We start from the raw sequence: 21,226 nt of genomic DNA, 5'->3' as shown, positions 1-21,226 counted from the left end.
ATGAATTGGGAATATCTTCCATATCTGAATCTGTAGCCGTCATTGTGAATGTGGCTAACTTGACCTCTTTCTATTCATGTTGTTTTGTCAATCAGCAGAGGTTGACGAAAGGAACGTGACTATTTGACAAACACTACAGGGAGAAAGGAAAGTACTAAGTACAGTGAGGAAAAAATACATCTCCTATATATTCCACCACAGGTGCAGAAGTTGTTTTTAATTGGCAGTGAAAAATGCAATTTACTTTTTACCTTTTTTTTTTATCACACAAGTATCCAGTGGCAACGCGAACACTTTTGCCACCTGTGTTACAAGAAAATTGGTACCTGAAGGCGGAAGTGACGCCACGCAGGGCGGATGTGGACGTGGCATACCGCTGCAGCAGTTCTGCTGAATGTCCGCCTCTCATTCTAAGAAGGGATTAGGGAGAAACACCAGGGGACGACATCTATTTTTTTGTTCAGCCCCCGTCGCTTTGCCGATTTACGGTTCACCGTGAGCAGAGTGACGCCTCATTATTCCCAACACTTCGGAGGTAGGTTTCGATGTGATAAAACGGTGAAACATGGCACTGTGACACCCATGTCCGGCTTTTTTTGCCATGTTAGCTGCTAATGCTAATTAGCATTTGCTAAAGTAGCTGCCGTATAAGCAAATGGATGTCACTTAGCTTTAGCCAGCATGCTAACGTACTAGCTCCGGTGGTGGTATGCACAACAGCTGATTGAATCGCCTCTGTCATGAGCGACTTGACTGACTAAAACAAGTTAGCCTCCCACCCTCCAGGCCTCATCACTTTGGATTTTTGTTGAGTCAACAGAGATGTACTTTGTACCCGGTCGTCGCCAGTAAAAATATAGTGTGTTATCTTGTGTTGTGTTTGTTGTGACTGCGGTTCGGTCATGTTAGCTGAGCTAGCGAGCTAGCAGTTATGCGGCACTGAAGCCAGTTCTCTGCTAGCCCTGCAGAGTGTTGTGAATTAACTCCATATTGTGTTTTCTTTATCAGCCACTTCACTTGACATCGATTTAATTCGAAAAAAATGTAAAATGTTATTTTTAACACATCCTTAATCGTAATTGTGTGTCACTAGCTACAGGCCCCGACACGCTAAAAAAAAAAGAGAAACACGGCGATTGTGTTTCTCGTCGTAGTTGAATTATTTAAAACCCTGCTCGTTTATCCCGTGTTTGTCTTGATAGATGATACTCAGTTGTAAAAATTAGTCCTTCAGTTAAAGTGCCTAAATGTCCGCCACGCAAACACATTTGTTAGCTGAGTGATTGACACTGGATATATTGTAATGAACATGGCCATGCAGAAAGTTAGCCATAGTTATGTTCCGAGTCAAACGGACCTATTTAAAGTTAACCAAAAAGTGTTAATGTTCTACTGAGTAACGTAACAATATTTTTTTTGTATGTATTGGGTTGAATGAAATTTACCAGGTTGCTGAGGTTCATGGTTCGATTCATGACTCCATCATACATATTGAGGTTCATTGAACTGTAACCTGCATCAGTGTGAATGGTTGTCAGATACGTTTTATTGTGTGTTTTGAAGCATGATCTATGGTGGGTAATGTACTAAATATCTATCAAAACGGTTACTATCGGAGTTTTTATTGGGATTTTTTTTCCCTGCAGATTTTACACTTTTGGATGATTCAACCGGCCATACATTATTGCGGAGTGAGTGCAGAAGTGAAATAAATGTCGCTGCCAATTTTTTACATATTGCCATCTAATTTAATTTTTTAAATAAATGCACACATCACTACTGGTGCAACTTATATAAATGATTTGTATTTTAAGTTTTTAACTTAATGCTACCGTGGTTCTGTCTGGCAAGGAAATGTGAATGGCATGCAGTTCAGGGTGTGTGTTGCAGTCAAACCAAATAAAGGTGTTGTCAGTGAACTTGTAAATATTAGCTTATTTTGCTAAGTCCGTCTAGAGGTAGTTGATTAACAGTGTCTTTTCAAAACTGTTATCTGTTTAGTACCAAACAGTTGATGATGATGATGATGTCATCCTCGTGTCATATCAGATTTAGGGATGAACTGAAGATGAATGTAAACCAGCACACTCCCATGGCCTCTCCTTATGGCCAGCCTCAGCCTGGCTATGGGCAGACTGCCTTTGCACCCTTGGACGGCGGGTACCCGCCACCTTACACACCTTACAATGGCCCTGTGTCAGCCTACCAACCCGGAGTGCCACCGCAAGGTAAAATTCGGCACATGTCCGGCGAGGTTTGATATTTGTTGACGTGTGTTATGACCCCACGGAAAAAATCACACTAATCACAATCTTCGCTACCTTCATGTGGCTTGATACTTTCACTCCGTCATGCCCTACCGCCATTACCAAACTTTTTTCCCAACTTTCCTCTCTTGTATTTCAGGTTATTCATCTTTTACCACCTTTCCCTCTAAGGCTGCGACAGCCAACCCCGTCTCAGAGCTCTCCTCTCCTATTGACCTAGGTAACGCCCTGCTTTCGCTCTTCTCACCTTGCGATCATCCAGTCTTGGCCTTACCTGCTGGTGCATGTTTTCCCCCACCATTCGCTTCAAAAGAGCAAACTTAAGGGACAAATATTTTGTTTTTAATAGTGAATGGAATTTCTACACGTCTTTCAGGTCACAGCAGGGCTCCTCCCACCTCCGGGCCACCGCCTGTATCAGCTCCTCAAGCGTACAATCAGTATGGAGGTCATCATCAGGGTGACATTCAGAATGGACCCCCGCCTATGACACAGGCGCCCCCAAGGTACTGAAGCAGATTCATTTCTCTCATTTCAATATTAATGATGAAAAAAAGAGATCATGTTGTAACGATTATTATGTTTTGTGTTGTTTCCAGGCCAGTTGGGACCCAGTCATACAATCAAGGAGCGCCCACTTCATACCCTCAACACTATGGACCCCCGCCCACAATGCAACACGTCACTAGTCAGATGAGCGGCATGCAGATGAACTCGGGGCCACCCAATGCCCCCGGGCCCGGATACGGTATTAACTTTTATCTGTGCATCCAATCACATAACATTGCATCTCAGCCTAGCTGGGTGGATCCGTGTATTTTGGCTCGTGTGCAAAGAATGGCTTGATTAAAAATAAATTTAATACATAGGAAGCTAAAAACAATTCATTTTTGGTTATGTAATTTCATATTTTTGGGGGGTTGACAAAAAGTAGCAAGCCAAAATATTTTGAGGGAGGGAAAAAAAGTATTAATTTTATGAGGAAAAAAGGGAAAGTATGAAGGTGGGGTATAATTTTATGGAAGGAGGGGGGATCAGAATTTGTAATTTTTAAATTAATTTAACATTTCATTTTTATTGTCATTATAAAAATAAGTTTTGAAAAAGTCAGTTTTATTGCCCAGGAACAAAATTTAAAGGATTTATTTTTTTATTGTTCATTTATGTCTTTGTTGATTGACACGTTTCTGTGTGTGTCTCCTCAGCACCACCTAACAACTCTCAGCCTCCCGTCAGTAGTTCATTCTCAGCCGGACCTCCCCCCGCCTACACGCAAGCTCTGCCTCCAGCATCGTCTGCTCCCACCCAGGCGCCACCTGCTTCTTCTCAACAGTACTACGGAGGCCCCCCTCCACCCTCCCAGCCACCATTCAATTCCTCTCTGCCTCCTACTTCTCAACAGCCGTTCACCTCCTCTGCTCCTCCTCTTCCGCCATCCAATCAGCCATCCTTCGCTCCTCCTCCCTCGTATTCGGGTCCCCCGCCGGCTCAGGCTCCCTCTCCATCAATGTCGCAGCCTCAGCAGTCCTTCCTCCCCACTCAGCCTGCCTTCTCCTCGGCCCCTCAGGGCTCCTTCCCTTCAAGAGCGCCTCCTCCCACCTCCTCTCAGTACCCTCCTCCTCCAACGTCAACCCCCTCTGGCCAGTACCCGGGCCCATTGCCGCCTCAGCAGCAAACCCCTTTCCCTTCAGGTCCCCTTCCTCCCAGACCCCAAATGCCCCCCACGTCCATGTCTCAGAGCAACCACTTACCTCCAGGACCACAGGGCCCGCTAGGCCCTCCTGGACCCCTGCAGCAGCAGATGCCCCCACCCCAGCCTGGTATGCCAGGAGGGTACCCTCCCCAGCAAAATGGTGAGAAGATTGCGTTAAAATACTAGTATACTGTTATTTTTTTGTTATTAGATTTTTTTATAATAATAATTAATTGAAGCACAGGTAATTACCACTAGCTTTCATTTCCTGAGGTTAGTGAGGCTGGGATTTTTTTTGTGTTTTTATTTTCTTTTTTTAATGCGTCTCTTCAGGTGCTTTTGGGCAGGTAAGAGGCCCTCAGCCCGGCTTTGCAGGCCCTTATCCTGGCCAACCAAATTACGGCACTCCGGCACCAGCACCGGGCCCCGCCTCAACTGCTCAGAAAAGACTGGACCCGGATGCCATTCCTAGCCCAGTAAGAAGCCACAAAACACTTTTCCCATATTCATGCATACTCTCTGTATTATTTCTCAGTACTTGCGCATGAATGACAGTAGCAATAATCTATAAACAGCTCTACTGACTAGGGATGCACGATAATACTATTTTCAACCGTTACGATAAACCAATAATTTAGAAAGTGCCAATGTCGATAACCGATAAGTGAGCCGATAATTGTTTGCAAAACTAACTTGAATACAAATATACTGTCAAGTCCTACTATAAGTCTAACATGTACAAATACATTGAAACATTGTGTAAAGCACCATGAAGCTGAATTTTATTGATATCTTTGCTTCAAAGACAACCAGTAACTCATTTTGAGTTTGCCATAACAAAACAGTCATGTTTTAAAAATGCAACAAAAAACTGCGCGGGTAACATTTTGGGGAGACATAGTAAAGAAAGCCCACACTGACGACTTCCAAGTCGTCATGATGCATCTTCTGTCAACACGAGGTCCGTTGTGCGCTTTATGACGCCACAAATATGCGACACTAAAATAATTGAGGGGACGGGCTGAGGAGTTGGGCACAACTTGAGCCACAACCACAACAGATGGACCAACATGGCATGTCTATTATTATTGGCGGATTTCTTTATCATCTGGTGCATCAGTATGACGTCAAATTGGTTGATAATTGCCGATAATTATCGACAGATTTCTTGATTATCTGGTTTATCTGTTTGATGTCAAATTGGTCGATAATTGCCGATAATTATCGGCCACCAATATTATCGTGCGTCCCTACTACTGACCAATTTCTGTCTTAATAACAACAATTCTTGCAACTTTTCGCTGTGGTTTCACACTGCTGCTCCTTTTTTGTCTTTCAATCTGTGGTGTTGATTAATTGTTGTCCTGTTTTGCACAATGTTGCCGGACAAACTTTTTGAATGTAAAGCAAGCATCTGACATGCCGACCGTGCAGAAATCAAGACATAGAATAGACCCAGACGCTATTCCCAGCCCAGTAAGTGCCCTTGTGTGGCTCTTTCTCTTGCCCTAGTGCTGGCTTTCCAAACGCATCCCTGCCACCCTTGCACCCTCTGTGAAATGCCACTCTTTGTTTTTAGTGTTTTGGATCTCTTGGTTTTCACAAATGACTTTATTTTTAGGGTCTGGTCAGTGCTCCCCCCCCCCCCCCAACATTCACATACTCTCCATTTGCTGCATGTTAGTCTTCACTTGCATGCCCGTGGGATTCACCCTATTTCCTGGGGATGTCATTTTGTTTGTCACTTGTGTGTTTGGAAGCTCTGTGACTGAGAGCCAAAATGTGAGGACGAGAGTCTCTATGTGAGAGGGAGAAAAGGAGTGTATGAGTGACAGGCAGAATGTGAGAGTGCGGTAGTCTGTGTGGCATGTTTGTTTCGAGTTTGTTAGTTTTTTCAAGCTTTTTGCCCATCTTTTAGATCCAAGTAATCGAGGATGACAAGGCCAAGACTATAGAACCTTTCACCACAGGCGTTAGAGGTCAAGCGCCGCCGCTGGTCACCACCAACTTCCACGTCAAAGACCAAGGTGAGACCTCCAAGATCTCCTAAGCTTGCTGCCACTCATGTCGTCGATGATTGTCATTTTTGCGTGCGTTTGTAGGGAATGCAAGCCCCAGGTTCATCCGCTGTACAGCCTACAACATGCCCTGCACAGCAGACATGGCCAAGCAGTCTCAGGTGCCGCTGGCCGCCGTCATCAAGCCCCTCGCCACGCTGCCACCGGATGAGGTCAGCCATCTTCTCTCTGCTATCCATGCTTATTAATTGGACAAGTTCAGGAGTGGGGATTAATGTTGTCCGTGTAATTTGTGTGATGAAATAATTCTGCTATGAAACCTCTATCATCACAATTCTGCGATTGTATATAGACACCTCCATACCTGGTGGACCACGGCGAAGGCGGTCCCATCCGTTGCAACCGCTGCAAGGCCTACATGTGTCCATACATGCAATTCATCGAGGGCGGCCGCCGCTTCCAGTGCGGCTTTTGCTCTTGTGTCACAGAAGGTGAGTTTGTGCTTGTTGCTGTTTTTAATGCAAGTTATTGATGTTCTTTGTGTTTGGGTCCAGTCCCTCCTCATTACTTCCAGCATCTGGACCACACTGGGAAGAGAGTGGACTTCTTTGACAGACCGGAGCTATCGCTGGGCAGCTATGAGTTCCTGGCCACTGTCGACTACTGTAAAGTGAGTCTTCCTGTCTTGTGACGTCCTAACATATTTGATATAAAGTTACTCACGTAGCTTTGTTTGTTTTAGAACAACAAAATTCCTCAACCTCCGGCCTTCATCTTCCTTATCGACGTGTCCTATAATGCCGTCAAGAGCGGCATGGTCGGCATCGTCTGCCAAGAACTCAAGACGCTGCTGGACCAGCTGCCCAGGTAGGAATTCATGGAAGAAAAGAACTCTCATGGTTCATAGGTATTAGGAACCAAGCCCAATGTGAGTAGCAAATATTTAGTGAATAATTGGCAGGTCAACACAATAAGCCATTTGCTGATGGAGGGGTTGAGAAAGAAGAATAAGAGGAACAAAGCCATAAATCACTTTTAATAACCATAGTTGGAGCCCCTGCTACGATAAGCAGAGGGGACAATCTGTGCTGATTGGCTTATCTTTCATCAATCTGTCCTCCGTGCCTCCGTGTCAGATGGGGATCCTGAGGTCATGAATACTTAGAATTTTCTCAGAGCATCACATTCTTAGAGAATTCCGCAGCGAGGATGACGGCAATTCTGATGGTCTTTTTCTATGCAACAATGTGAGCTGGCTCATCGTTTCTGGCAGAGATAAGAAGCCAGAATGCAACACAGCTTTTTCTCGATTTACAAAATCAGAAAGAGATGGACTATTTGGCCTTTTTCCTTTAATATAATTTCACTTCTAAATTTGAGGCTACAGGGCATGGACAATTCAATTTGTTGAACTGATGACTGCTGTCTGCTCGGTTCAGGGGAAATCGGAAGTGTTCCAGGAATGCTTCCCAGCAGTGCAGGAACAAGTTCAGGGAAAGCGATTTTTTTGTTGTTGGCCCTATTTAGGTTGACCCTCCCACTTTTTGACTCCAAAATAGCCCCTTCAGAAATCTGTGTAAGCCCCTATCAACTTCTCCAGCATTTTTATGATATTCTAAAATTAATTTATAATTTGTTTCCTCGGCCCCCCTTTAGCCCTGGTAGAGAACAAATAATAGAACTGAACCACAAAACCCTTTCGACTGCTAAATTAAAGATCAGAGAAAAACAAAAGTTTGTGACAGAAACACTTTAAAACTGAACTATATAAGTCTATGTATAAAAGCAAAAGTCTCAATCTCATTGTTTTCTTCTCCAGAGAGAACCCAGAGTCGGACTCGGCGGTGCGAGTAGGTTTCGTTACCTACAACAAGGTGCTGCACTTCTACAACGTCAAGTCCAGTCTGGCCCAGCCACAGATGCTGGTGGTGTCGGACGTTTCCGAAATGTTCGTGCCGCTGCTAGACGGCTTCCTCGTCAACGTTGGGGAGAGCCGACAGGTCATTGAAAGGTTGGTGAGGCGCACAAACGCGGGCTTTCCACAGAGCAGTACGGTTTTGACAAAGGAAACAGATTTGCATTCTGAACTGATAATTGCAAGAAGGTGAAGATCCAATTTGATCAAACGTCGTCTTTATGTTCTGCAGTTTGCTGGACCATATCCCGGAGATGTTTGTAGACACCCGAGAGACTGAGACAGTCTTTGGACCTGTCATACAGGCCGGACTGGAAGCGCTCAAGGTAATTTTCGCCGGTCCAGATGTTGGGGCTCCTCTGCTGTGAGCGTGTAAAACTGCATGATGTTCCTCAGGCGGCAGACTGTGCGGGGAAACTGTTTGTGTTCCACACCTCGCTGCCCATTGCCGAGGCCCCCGGCAAACTCAAGAACAGAGAAGACAAGAAGTTGATTGGCACTGATAAGGAAAAGGTAACGAGTCAAATACTTTATGGTTGTATGTCCCTCCCTATCTCCAGATCCCTTGAAACTATTTGTTGACTGACTTGCAAACACTACAATCTTCCCGGCACGGTCATGTCACTTTGTATGTGACGTTTGGTATCCTGTTCAGTCTCTGTTTCAGCCTCAAGGTGGCTTCTACAACACACTGGCCAAAGAGTGCGTGGCACAGGGCTGCTGCGTGGACCTCTTCCTCTTCCCCAACCAGTATGTGGATGTGGCCACGCTCGCCGTGGTCCCCGTCTCCACTGGAGGCTCCGTCTATAAGTACACCTACTTCCAGGTGGGACATTCTGCAGTCTCCACCAGGCCATGCGAAGGCCCTCTCGGACAGTGGTTCTTAACCGCGGTCCTCAACTACCCCTATTTAGCCTGTTTTCCACAGTCTCCCACAGCCAACACAGGTGTTTTAATCGAATAAATAAAAATAAATAAATAATTGAATTAAGCGTTTAGCATTAGGCTATGGCGTTTTGCTGACATGACTGCGAAATAGGATATAGCAGGTCTTTTATTCTGAAAAGTAACCAGATTTTTTTTATTTTGAAACTGCGTCGGTCTTCCTGTCCCGCTCGATGTGTTCTGTGCTAATTTGCCATTTGACGGATGCGTCGTCCGGGAAAAATTTAAAATAGGTCTATCCGTACAGCGGGCTCCGGCACGACTCAGCTGGTCCGCAGTCGATCCGCAGCGCGCACCAGCCGGTGTCATTTGAACAAGCTGATAGAATGAAAGCGAATCGACTGCGCCGGCGGAGCGGAGATGCAACACACACGCGTACGGTGTAATCCCGGGGTGATAACTATCCTCAGATGTGTTGGCTGAGAGAGACATGAAAAACAGGCTGGATAGGGGGTACTCGAGGACTGGGGTTGAGAACCAGTGCTCTAGGAATTGCTCTTCATTATTATTATTCTCACAAATAAATTGCCTTTTTGGGGGGGGCCTCACTGCCTTGAGAACTTGGCAACACCAGTAGCACACCTTGGAAAGTTTCATTTGATTAGCTCCCAACGCCAATTTCATTGATCAGCATGAAACGGAGCGGACATGTGTATCATAACAGAATGCACGAAAAAGGACCCTAACCCGAAATTGAACAATAAGTCAACTATTTTTGTTTGAAGCAGACATTTTTGTTTGAATTCTAGAACTTGTACTTTTGACTAACTTAGTGCTGGGAATTTACCTAAATATTTTTGTGCCAGAGCTGTTTAATGTAGAGGGGCCCAACATTCAAGTTTGATCATTTAGAAGGTTTACCATGAATCACCATGGGGTGCGAGTACCCGTTAATTGCTGCTTTCAGCTTTAATTTACATTCTTATCTTTCCAGGCGCAGTCAGACCAGGAAAGGTTCCTCAACGACCTAAGACGAGACGTTCAGAAGCCGATCGGCTTCGATGCTGTCATGAGGGTTCGAACCAGCACAGGTGAGTCTGTCTTTACACTAATTAAGAAAAATGCCACTATGATGGGGAAGACAAAAATCTGTAATTGACGCCCCCTTTAAGAAATTGTAATAGTTTTTTATAGATGCAACACGATGTTGGTAAATTACTACTTTCCTATTAGACACTGCTATGGGTTGACTAAATGAAGCTCCTGCCCTCACTTCAACATAGTTCTTTGACGTCATGTTGCCACAAGATGGTGCCAAAGCTGTATTTTTTTTAATTAATGAAGACAAAGGGCTTTGGCTTGAGCAGTTTCTTCTTCGTCCTTAGGAATTCGAGCGACAGACTTCTTTGGCTCGTTCTTCATGAGCAACACCACCGACGTGGAGCTAGCCGGGCTTGACTGCGACAAGGTGGTCACAGTGGAATTCAAGCACGACGACAAGCTCAGCGAGGAGGCCGGGGCGCTCGTGCAGGCGAGTGCTAATTCGTCTGGTGAAGCTGCTCATCCTTTCTGTCCATCTAAACTTGTCTGCTTGCGCCCCCTCCAGTGTGCCGTGTTGTACACCAGCTGCGGTGGCCAAAGGCGCCTACGTGTCCACAACATGGCCGTCAATTGCTGCTCCCAACTGTCCGACCTTTATCGCAATTGCGAGACGGACACCATCATCAACTTCCTTTCCAAATATGGTGAAGATCCACACACTCACAATGATTTATTTTTTTTTTTAATACATTTTTTTCAGCTGTCACATACTGTTTTTTTTTGTTTTTTTTAGCTTTCCGAGGCATCCTTAACAACCCCACGAAGGCGGTGAGGGACACTCTGGTCAACCAGTGCGCACAGATCCTGGCCTGCTATCGCAAGAACTGCGCCAGTCCCTCCTCAGCTGGTCAGGTACGACCCTAAAATGTCCTCCATGAACAAGGAAACGCTACGATGGCACTGGCCTAACATCATTACGGTTTGCTTTTCAACTTTGTATGGCGGGGAAATGTCAGACATTTTCACCAGATAGCCTAAGATGCAAAATGTATGTCGCCGTAAAAATACAATCACAAATTTTCTTTGAGCTATTTTGCTATGTTTATTTTTTTACTCTTGATACATAGACATGCTCTTTTATGCACTTGTTGTCAAGCCGGCCAGCTGGCTGTTGCTAGTCAACACTAGCTACTCCTCCGCCAACATCGAGCTCCAAACTCAACATTTTAATTGCCCCTGTGAGTTACTGTTAAGTCCTTGGGCCTCTTAAAAGGATCGGTATAAATCTAAACTGTTATTGTTTAACATCGAGCCCCTTCATGGAATACTTAAAATGGTTAACAGCTACTTGGACCGGGGCATTTCAAAATGACCGACTGCTTCTTCACCAACAGATCTCTCAGTATAATTTTTTTTTCGTCTCCAGTTGATCCTCCCCGAGTGCATGAAGCTGCTGCCCGTCTATCTTAACTGCGTGTTGAAGAGCGACGTGCTGCTGCCCGCCGCCGACGTGTCGTTGGATGACAGGGCGTACTTACGGCAGCTCATCAGCTGCATGGACGTGTCCGAGACGCACGTCTTCTTCTACCCGCGCCTGCTGCCCTTGGTATGCCCTGCACAAAGTCTGCTTGAAGCTATAAGAGAAATGACTGATGAGAGTGGTCTGGATGTTTGTTGCGTTTTCATAGATTAAGCTGGAGAGCGGTTCGTTGCCGGTGGCAGTGCGGGCGTCGGAAGAGAGGCTATCGAAAGGCGGCGTGTACCTGCTGGAGACGGGCCTGCACCTGTTCCTGTGGGTGGGGGCCAACGCGCAGCAGGAGCTGCTGCTCAACGTCTTCGGGACGTCCAACTTCGGCCAGATCGACGCCACGATGGTGAGAGGATGTTGGTCGTCGAGGCCAATATTTTCATTTGTAGTGATTCTCTTCTGCAGTACAGTATATTTGTTTCGTTTCGTTTTTTCATTTTCTTTCTTTGGATGTTTCAGACGTGTCTGCCTGTCTTGGATAATCCTTTCTCACAAAGACTCAGAGAGATGGTCGACTCCTTCAGAGCGCAGCGGTCACGATACATGAAGGTAAGTGCATTGATTGTCATTTTTGTATTATCGCTCGATTTAGAACCGCAGTAACTGGAATTTTATGATTATCCGACGTCGGGAAGTCGTGGCCATTTTATAGTCAATTTGGCCTGTTTCAGGTTGTCCTTCAAAGATGAACTCGGTTTATAGATTTTGATCAGTTTCTGCCAAATGTAAATCACATATGGTAAACCAAGGGCCGATGCCTCAACCGTTTTTCGACATTGCATGTGGGTGGAACACGGCGGCGAAGATGAACAAAAACACAAAACTCGAGTTAACTGGTAAGGAATTGAGCAATTTAGCGCTTAAGTGTGATCAACTCTCACATCACGGCCATTTTTGTAATTTTATATTGCATGCTTGAAAATGAATTTAGGTTATTGTTGGTTCCGATATAATAAGTGACATGACAAGATTACAACCATGATGACTTAGCTCACTGTAATCATATTGTGAAATTGCCATATGGTTTTGTTTCGAAAATCTGCATTCACAATTTAATATTATTATTCATTCTTACTATTTCCCACCCAATTTGATCTCTCCTGTTGCAGCTAATGGTAGTGAAGCAGGAGGACCGCTCGGAGCTCATCTTCCGACACTTCCTGATGGAGGACAAGAGCGTGAGTGGCGGCGCGTCCTACGTGGACTTCCTGTGTCACATGCATAAGGAAATCCGCCAGCTCCTCAGCTAGACCCCCGCCGACTCCGCCATCTTTTTCGTCCCTCCTCTTCCTCCTCCTTCCCTTCCTTATTATTATTTTTTTTTTAACCTAATAAACTCCTTATTGTCAGCGGAGTGCCACAGCTGGCACCTTACATCGTGTGAGTATGTGAGGAAATGTGTGTGGGTGTGAGATAATCTGATGTTAATAGAGCTTCACTCTGCTTCAAATTGACTGCGAGCGAGGAGGAAGAGGAGGGTGGGTGATGTGTGTGTGTGTGTGTGTGTATATATATATATACACGCACACACACACTGAAAAATCATGAATGCAACAGGACTGTATGTATTGACTAGCACTGACTAAAGGCTGTTTAAAGCACCCTCTCCCATACATGGCTTTTTATATAGAATCCAATCCCGTTCTAGAGGAGGCTTCCATACGAGCAAGCCACCAATGAAATCAAATAAATGCTGTAACCTGATCTCCGCTACTCCCCTTTGAATGATTGCCATGTAGCAATCCAATTCCTCTGTAACGCGTGTGTGTGTGTGTGTGTGTGTGTGTGCGACTGTGTCTATATATTCAAAAGTAGTAATTTCCCATAAGCATCTCAAAATGGCCTTTTGCCTTTCATTAGTTCATTATATCCCAAAAATCATTTGGTTAATGCGCATATTGATAAATCATTCATGTCACCAAAATGGAGCCTTATCTCCCGTAATGGCCCCTGTGCTGTGCCTAATGAAGTGTCTTCACTTTTACAGGCTAAGCAAATTTTTTGATTGACACATAAAGGGAGTTAACCAGTCACAATAATGAAGACGTCGTTCGTTTAGCTTTTGAGAAGACTCGTGTATTTGTGTACCTAATCAAATGGCCCACTTTTACAGCCAATGCTTGTTTAATAATGCCACAAAAAAAAGTGTAATCTTATGTATTAAAAAGAAAAAAAAGCCCTTTTTGTGCAGTTGTACCTAATAAAGTGTCCTCATGTCACACATTGTGGGAGCTAACGAACCATGATAATTAGGATATCGCTTGTTTAATAATGGCAACAACAACAAAAATAATTGTTTATGCAAGGGCCCCTTTCGTTAGATCCCATTCAAAGTGTATGTACCTAATCAAGTGGCCTCACTCCCCATGTCAAGAGAGACTAAACAACCGCAATAAGGGACATGCTGCACATTTAAAACAAGCGTTTTCCTCTGTAAAAGACCCCTTGTGTCAGATTGTATTGAGGTGTATACGGTGTGCCCACATGGCACACCGACGCAACCGCAATAATTTACAATTTTCATTTAATAATACTACAAAAAAACTAAGCGTTATATTGTTTTTGTGAAGGTCTATTGTGTTAGACCCCATTGGAGGTGTACCTAATGAAGAGTCCTCACATGTGGGGAAGTATGCAGCTGCGGCCCCCCGTCTTGCTCCTCAGTTTTCCGCGTGGCATGATTAAAGCAGACGAATGGGCCCATGCTGAGCAGTCTGTTTATATATACATATATAAATATATCAAATATATAATCTGTACAGAATTCATAGAGAAAGAAGCCTTTTAATTCTGCTGTGATGGGCTTTTTGGCCATCCCAAAAATGAAGAATCATGGCTTTTACTAATGAACAGGGGTTAATAATGTCATGACTGATACTACTTTGGATGAGCGAGTGAATGCGTGTGTCGGTCCTGGTGAAATTTCTCCTAAGGAACAGAGGGACCCTCGAACAAACCCACCAAAATTAAAAGTCCAAATCACTTTTTATTTCCTTTGCTAAATATGTATAAATGTGTTTGAAGCCCTCTGTTCTCTGTTACCTCGATTGAGCCACAATCGTCACTGTAATCTTCATTGGTTTGTTCCTTTTTTGTTTGTTATTTTCCCCTTTCTCACTGCCGCTTGGGACTGCTAATAAAAGTGATTGTTTCAGAAGTGAAATTCAACGCCAGTCTTCCCAAGTTGGCTTCATTTGGAGCACTGTGCACGGGCACCTACTTAAAACGGATGTCGTATGGGAAACCAATGTCATCGTAATCCATTTGAATTCTAAATCTAAAAAAATATATTATTCTAAAAGCTGCGATTGTATAAACTCACTAGAATGTTTTGTACATAATTATAAATATTTCTAATGTGTGATTCCCCACCCGCATATTTTTTTAGAAGTATAAAATTACTTAAGTAAAGATTGTCTTGCCTTATTGTAAGGCAGTTAATGGGAATTTTCCTGATGGCCAACTAAGCATATTTTTAAAATGTATATGATATAGTCGAAAAATAGAATTGAAAAAGTAAGAATAAAAATTCAAAACTCAAAGATTTGATGCACTGGAGTAAATATGTTTTGTAAACATATCAAATTCATTACTTTATTACCCCGGACAATCAGCAAAATCCTATATTTGGTCAAAATAAAGCTTCACTATAAAGTAATATAGAACTATGTAATTTCTTCCAGACAATCCCCAAAAAATTGTAAAGCAGTTTGTTGAAATATTTCAAAAAATTAGTTTTCAGTCACTTGATTTTACTTCTTTTTTTTTTAATCTATAATTATTTAGAAATAAATGACAAATGCGTTTAATATTTTCTATGCATGGTAAAAAAGAAAGTGTGAGTAGCCCACCTGGGTTTCCATTTTCATCCTCCACCATTGAGAAGCTAAAACCTTGCAGCACACTGCCACGTTTCAAAGAGCATGATGATACGGTCCTCTTAAATAATTAAATAATGCATCCGGGATGGAATTTCCCTCAAATGGCTCGTTCAAACTTGCGCTTGGCAGATAACCCAAGCCCTGCTATGCCTCAGCGATGGGAAACACTTAAACCCTTATCAGTTCTGTTTTTAAAAAAAAAAGTGGATTAATATTGACCATCCTGGTTTGTAGCCAAGAGGGAGAGAAAGTATTTATGTTGCATCTGTCAGGTTGTTCCAGCTCGCTGAGCGTGGCTGACATTGGTCAGGATTTGACTGCACGCCACAGTTAAGGACTAATTTTTAATCTTTTTAAATGGTACATTCTGGATGTTGTTGTTTTTTTTTACAATTATAAACATTTGTCAGCTGTCTTTAAATTTGTGTGGCATAAAATACCCCAACGCTGGACCTTTTAACGGTATATTTATTGCCATGCAGAAATATGGCTATGCCTAAACACATACACACTTAAAGCAAGAACCAGTATCCATTCAATTGCATTGTGACTGCAGCATTTTAACACCCAAAAATAGGCAGAAAATATTTACTGGGTTGTTTAATTGCACACTTGATGAGTGTACAAGCAGTCCAGACACACAACGATTTGGATACAAAACATTAAAAAGTCAATTTTCCAGAATAAATGGGGGGAAAAAAGCACAATTGTGATACCTCAGCAGAAAATCCACTGGAGGTCAGCAAAAGCACACTTTTCATTGTGCTAGTAAATCACTCCTGTTTTTTTTTTTTTTTTTAATCAATAACAACTTTTTTCCCCCTAATGTAGTCAATCAGTGAGTAGCAGGCTCGTTATATACAGTATGTCTGTTTACTTTTTTTGTTTTTTATCTGACTGTTCAACAGAGGGAAGAAGGAAAGACATAGACAGGTCAAAGGTATTGGGACACAATCCAGCGAGAGAAAATGAGCATGCGTCCCATTACTTTTAGATCACATTTATTGCAAGTATTGGGACACATTTTTACTTGATGTAACTTTGTATCCCAATACTTATGTCCATTGCTGTAGACTTTCACCAAAAGTATTAGGACACGTGCGTAGGTTCTTCAGTTGGAATATGTCTCAATAATTTTGTATATTGTTTCACAGGTTCAGCAGAAACAATTAATCAAATAATTGGATTGCAACTCAATGCCGGGACTTTCTACATGTAAACAGCCAGTCAACTGTACACTCTGCCGACACCCTCGTCACTCACAGGTCTTTTTAAAGCCATACACACTGAAAGTCACAGTAGAACGTGAGGATGGTGACCCCAATTGGACAAAAATAATGTGCTGCACCTCACATGCGCATTATTGCGTATAGTGCAAAATCATTTATTATCCAATTAATCTATAGAATAATTGGTACATTGATTTAAAAAAAATATTTGGTATCAGTTTGCGTTCATGTGGAATATGTCTCAAACAATACTTGTCTACCAGTTTTCAACGGGTTATTTTATTCTTCACATCCCCCCTCGTTCTCATTATGTCTTCAAAGTAGTGCATCTCAAGGGGGGGGGGGGGGGGAGAACAAGAGGCGGGAGGGAAGGAAGCGTGTCATGACTCAGCCCTGTGGCCCCGTCCACCCTCTCATCATCATCTTGTGATGTAACTTGCGGATGGCGTCGTGGTCACTACTATTAGTCACAATATTACTTTTTTTTTTTTTTTTATACATAAAAGACTGAATGATAATAAAATAAAATGCTGTGTTGATCATGACGCTGTGCTTCACAAAGATCACTTTGCTTTTTATTTCGACACCTCTTCTTGTGGCTAATAATAGCTGTGGACTAAACACACACGCACACACACTGGAGGACTTATGTGATTCATCAAACGATCATGGGGGGGGGCGGTGTTACTCTTGCTCATTTTCAAATCTCATACATTAGTGTGCTTAGCTTTGCATAATGTAGTCAGAGTATATATATATATATATATGGGAATTTCTGAGAAAAGATTAGTGCAACACACAATTGTAGAGAAAAGAGTGTGTATTGAATAATGTCTTCCTCTTCAGTACCACGGACAGCTCCATGGATTTATTGATAGGCCATTGCAGAAAGCGCACTAACGAGGACACCCGCTTTAGAAAATGGATGGATGGGTAAACAAAACCATCACTCTTATTGTGCTTGTCTGTTGACTTTGACTTAGTAGGCATATTTCCCTACTTTGCCCCAGTCTTTGAACGCAGCGTGCGAGCATCCTCTATTTCCGTGCGGGCTCAGCACTCTGAAAAAGAGCAAAATGCTGATTTTTTTTTTTTTTTAAGCTGTCTGTGGGAACACGCACACACTAAAAGCCGCAACACGGAAAAGTTCAAATATGATGAAGTGGTATCTGCATGAGCGGCGTTCGTGTGTGTGTGATGAAGAAAAGAAGGCCGGCGTTCTCTCTCTCGCGCGCGCGCGTGTGCGTGAAGACAAATGAGCCGCGCGCAGAAAACGTAGGCTGCTGGCCCCGCTCCTGCCCTCCTTTTCCTACGTGAGAACCCTGCCGCCTCGCCTCCTCTTCCTCCACCTCCTCAGCCTCCACACGCCGTTACATAACGCTCAACTCCTCAGCCCTTTTGTTAGCGCGCGACGACCACACACTGCGCGCTTCGGCCACGCTCGGCGTTGGATGGAGAAAACCCGAAGTCTTCTCCAAAAAGCCCAAGGGGAGCGATTACTGGAGCCAAAATGGACGCCGCATGCCTCACAGTTTAGAAGACCTCGTATTCAGTTGCGATGGCCTTTTATATAGGATAAGGGAACCATATTTGGTAACTTTTCGCCAAAATGGATGCCAGTCGACACTATTAAGCAGTAAACAATGTGATTTGACTTTGGTAGATTTATGTGGAGCCGAAAGGAAGACCTCCATTTTGGTATCACTTTGAATTGGACAAGGGAACCATATTTGATAACTGGAGCCAAAATGGACACCACATAATCCACGTGACCTGTGGATGTCCTACCACACTGTATTTCCTTATTTTTTTTGTCAGTGCAGGGTCCTAGCATCATCATCCCCTCCGGAGCTCCACAGCCCCCACCCGCCCTGGCCTACGATGGCCTCCCAGCTCACGCCACATTAAACATTTAGCAAGGCACTCTGGAAGTGCGCGACGGCGTCTTTTAGAGCCGGCCGGCTAACGGTGTTGCAGTTCCCGTGCGTGCATTGCTAGCAAGCTAGCCGTAACACCACAAACCACCACTCATCCCCCTGACTGACACACAACAACCATATGCAAAAGCAAAACCAGTGGCTCGGAAAAGGCTAACTATGTTCAGAGCAAGACCTGCATTAATCAATATTGATCCATGCTGTGTGTATCTCTATCTGCCTTTACTTATGCAATGTGTGTGTGCGTGTATTTGAGCGACTTGCCGCCTTGCAGCCACAGTCAAGTGTGACACAGACACCAAAGTACGGAGAACAGTACCATGTACGCACGCGTACTGTACCTTTAAAAATAAAAAAAATGCTGGTTATCATAGCAGCTACAGTAACAAAACGCATGAGTTAACTTGAGTGTGAATGCTTGTTTCTCAGCATTTGTGTTAACACTCATTAGTAAGAATGTGGATGCTGGTAGTAGTGTGAATGGTTGTCTCTCAGCATTCAAACACATCATTAGTATCATGCATTCACATTACCGTTTCACTGTGAACACTCGTAGTGCAAATGCTTGTCACTCAGCATTCACCCATTTTAACACCAGTACTGTAAACATTAGTGTTGCTGCCTGTCTCTCAGCCTTTAAACCCATATTAGTAATACTATAGATGATTCTCTCTCAGCATTCAACCATTTTAAGATGATTCAAAATTAGTGTAAATGCTTGTCTCTCAGCATTTAAACAAGCCTTCACAATTCCGCTACACATTCTAGTGTGAATGCTTGTCAGTCAGCATTCAACCATTTTAACACACGTTCACGTCGGTGTTGATGCTTGTCTACAAGCATTCAACATCTTGGCAGCTTTCAAAGATTTAAACATGCATTCACATTTCCCGTTTGACCACACATTCTAGTGTGAGTGCTTGTCTCTCAGCATTCGGCTGTTTTAACACCCATAGTGTGAATGCTTGCCGGTCAGAATTCAACCAGTTAACATCAGTGTTGATGCTTGCCTCCCAGCATTCAATATCTTTGTCATACTATGAATGATTGTCTCTCAGCATTTAACCACTTAAACATACATCCACATGACCGTTTTAACACAATTTAGTGTAAATGCTTACATCTCAGCATTCAACCATTTAAACATGCATTCACTACCGTTTCAACACACATTCTAGTGTGAATGCTTGTCACTCAGCATTCAACCATTTTAACACAAGTCAACATTAGTGTTGTTGATGTTGCCGGGCAGAATTCAACCAGTTAACATCAGTGTTGATGCTTGCCTCCCAGCATTTGAACCCATCTTGCTAATGCAATGAATGATTATCTCTCAGCATTTAACCACTTAAACATACATTCACATGACCGTTTTAACACAATTTAGTGTAAATGCTTACATCTCAGCATTCAACCATTTAAACATGCATTCACTACCGTTTTAACACACATTCTAGTGTGAATGCTTGTCACTCAGCATTCAACCATTTTAACACAAGTCAACAATAGTGTTGTTGATGTTTGTCTCTCAGCATTTGAACCCATCTTGCTAATACAATGAATGATTATCTCTCAGCATTCAACCACTTAAACATGCATCCACATGACCGTTTTAACACAATTTAGTGTGAATGCTTGTATCTCAGCATTCAACCACTTAACATGCATTCCCATATTTAATGCTTGTTTCTCGGCATCCAACTAGTGATTATTCCTTCATCATCCAGCTGTTTTAACACATATTAGTAACAATGACAATGCTTGTCTCTCAGCATTCAACCATTTTACCACAGTAGTAAGAGGGTGAATGAATAATTGTCTCCCAGCATTCATACCACATTATTAATATAATTATTGTCTTTCACAATTCAAACAAATGCTTAATTTAACACCAGATTTAATGTTTGTCTTTTGGCAATCCAATAAGAAAATTGTGATGGGCCAGCTTTAGATGAAATTGTCACAGTCAATTCTCTGCATTCATAAGGCAAAAGCCTTACACATACATGTTCACGCTTGCTTTTTGGCGTGCATACATTTCTGCACCTCTCGCGAGAACTCCTCCGCTCCGCTCACACGCGCCACCAGCGTCACTCCTCCTCTCCCCAGCCCCTCCCTTTCCGTTTGTGCGTGTGCTACTGCTGGGCTCTGCTCTTGCCTGACTTGCCTGCCTGTCACTTCGCTTGTGTCGGAAGGCTAGGCTACGCACCTCTCGGTCGGACCGCAGCACGGAGAGCCAGCCGCCGTCGTACCCCCTCCCTTCCCCCGAGGCTCGGGCTCGCCCCTCACGCCACCAACCATGGCGACCACCGCAACGTCCACCCGGTTCACTGACGAGTACCAGCTGTACGAGGAGCTCGGGAAGTAAGCGGCACGCACACACACACGCGCACACACACACACACACGCGCGCACGGTATTTGTCTTCCAGTCCCCCACCCCCGCAACAACCTCGCCTCACTTTATCGCAAAGCTGCCCGGCTAGCTGGCTAACCTTTTTCGGGTAGGACCTCCGGGGCTTTGGCAACATGTCGCGGTTGCGCTCTCGCCACCGCTAATGACAGTAGCTAGGCGGGCTAGCCGCGCGAGAGCGCTCATGTTCGGTCACCAGCCCCGCCGAGCTACCTCGGTGCTCCACTAGCTGCGTTAGCCCCACTTCATTTTTTTATTTATTTTTTAAACCCCTTGAATGGTGGTTTGTGAACGTCGACTCAACCACCATTTTGTGCCCTCGCGGAGCCCCCTCCAGCCGCTGACATTCCACCCCTACCCTAATACCCTCCACCACCACCCCCGGCCCACGGCTTCTTCTTGACAGCTCCGCGCGGGCTC

The 21,226-nt window shown here is 43.9% G+C and overlaps 2 protein-coding genes across 7 annotated transcripts in view; both read left to right on the top strand.

The window, feature by feature from the left end:
- Positions 1–371: 371 nt before the first annotated feature.
- Positions 372–14,515, top strand: sec24c (SEC24 homolog C, COPII coat complex component). Of its 4 annotated transcripts, XM_086064497.1 has the most exons (25): positions 372–535; positions 2,050–2,228; positions 2,407–2,487; positions 2,644–2,773; positions 2,867–3,015; positions 3,473–4,120; positions 4,294–4,436; positions 5,368–5,436; positions 5,879–5,987; positions 6,063–6,190; positions 6,331–6,469; positions 6,533–6,648; positions 6,721–6,845; positions 7,798–7,989; positions 8,126–8,219; positions 8,290–8,406; positions 8,549–8,719; positions 9,773–9,869; positions 10,164–10,309; positions 10,385–10,523; positions 10,613–10,731; positions 11,246–11,425; positions 11,508–11,693; positions 11,807–11,896; positions 12,457–14,515. In XM_086064497.1, the coding sequence occupies exons 2-25, from the start codon at positions 2,069–2,071 to the stop codon at positions 12,595–12,597; spliced, it is 3,669 nt and encodes a 1,222-aa protein (XP_085920623.1). In that variant the 5' UTR covers positions 372–535; positions 2,050–2,068; the 3' UTR covers positions 12,598–14,515. The 4 variants fall into 4 exon arrangements, with proteins under 4 accessions (XP_085920623.1, XP_085920625.1, XP_085920624.1 ...); XM_086064499.1 differs by lacking the exon at positions 2,407–2,487; XM_086064498.1 differs by lacking the exon at positions 5,368–5,436.
- A 5,988-nt stretch (positions 14,516–20,503) lies between these two features.
- The window catches only part of LOC147156862 (calcium/calmodulin-dependent protein kinase type II subunit gamma-like), a 36,611-nt gene continuing 35,888 nt past the window's right edge, over positions 20,504–21,226 (top strand). The window contains exon 1 of one of the 3 annotated variants that reach the window (XM_086065155.1): positions 20,504–20,758. In XM_086065155.1, the coding sequence (XP_085921281.1) occupies positions 20,694–20,758 (65 nt within the window). In that variant the 5' untranslated portion in view covers positions 20,504–20,693. The remainder of the gene's footprint in view (positions 20,759–21,226) is intronic. The other 2 variants (XM_086065156.1, XM_086065157.1) reach the window with 2 other exon arrangements.

Source organism: Leptonotus elevatus, chromosome 20, assembly GCF_054856555.1.
Source record: "Leptonotus elevatus isolate MCC_2025b chromosome 20, RoL_Lele_1.0, whole genome shotgun sequence".
Lineage (NCBI taxonomy): Eukaryota > Metazoa > Chordata > Actinopteri > Syngnathiformes > Syngnathidae > Leptonotus > Leptonotus elevatus.
This window is presented reverse-complemented; position numbering and strand designations above follow the sequence as displayed.

What these genes read in the sequence shown, in the direction of transcription:
- sec24c (XM_086064497.1), top strand. Translation starts at nt 2,069, where the DNA reads ATGAATGTAAACCAGCACACTCCCATGGCCTCTCCTTATGGCCAGCCT. An exon ending in GTACCCTCCCCAGCAAAATG is followed by an intron (nt 4,121 to 4,293) that starts GTGAGAAGATTG and finishes GCGTCTCTTCAG; the next exon opens with GTGCTTTTGGGCAGGTAAGA. An exon ending in AGCGGTCACGATACATGAAG is followed by an intron (nt 11,897 to 12,456) that starts GTAAGTGCATTG and finishes CTCCTGTTGCAG; the next exon opens with CTAATGGTAGTGAAGCAGGA.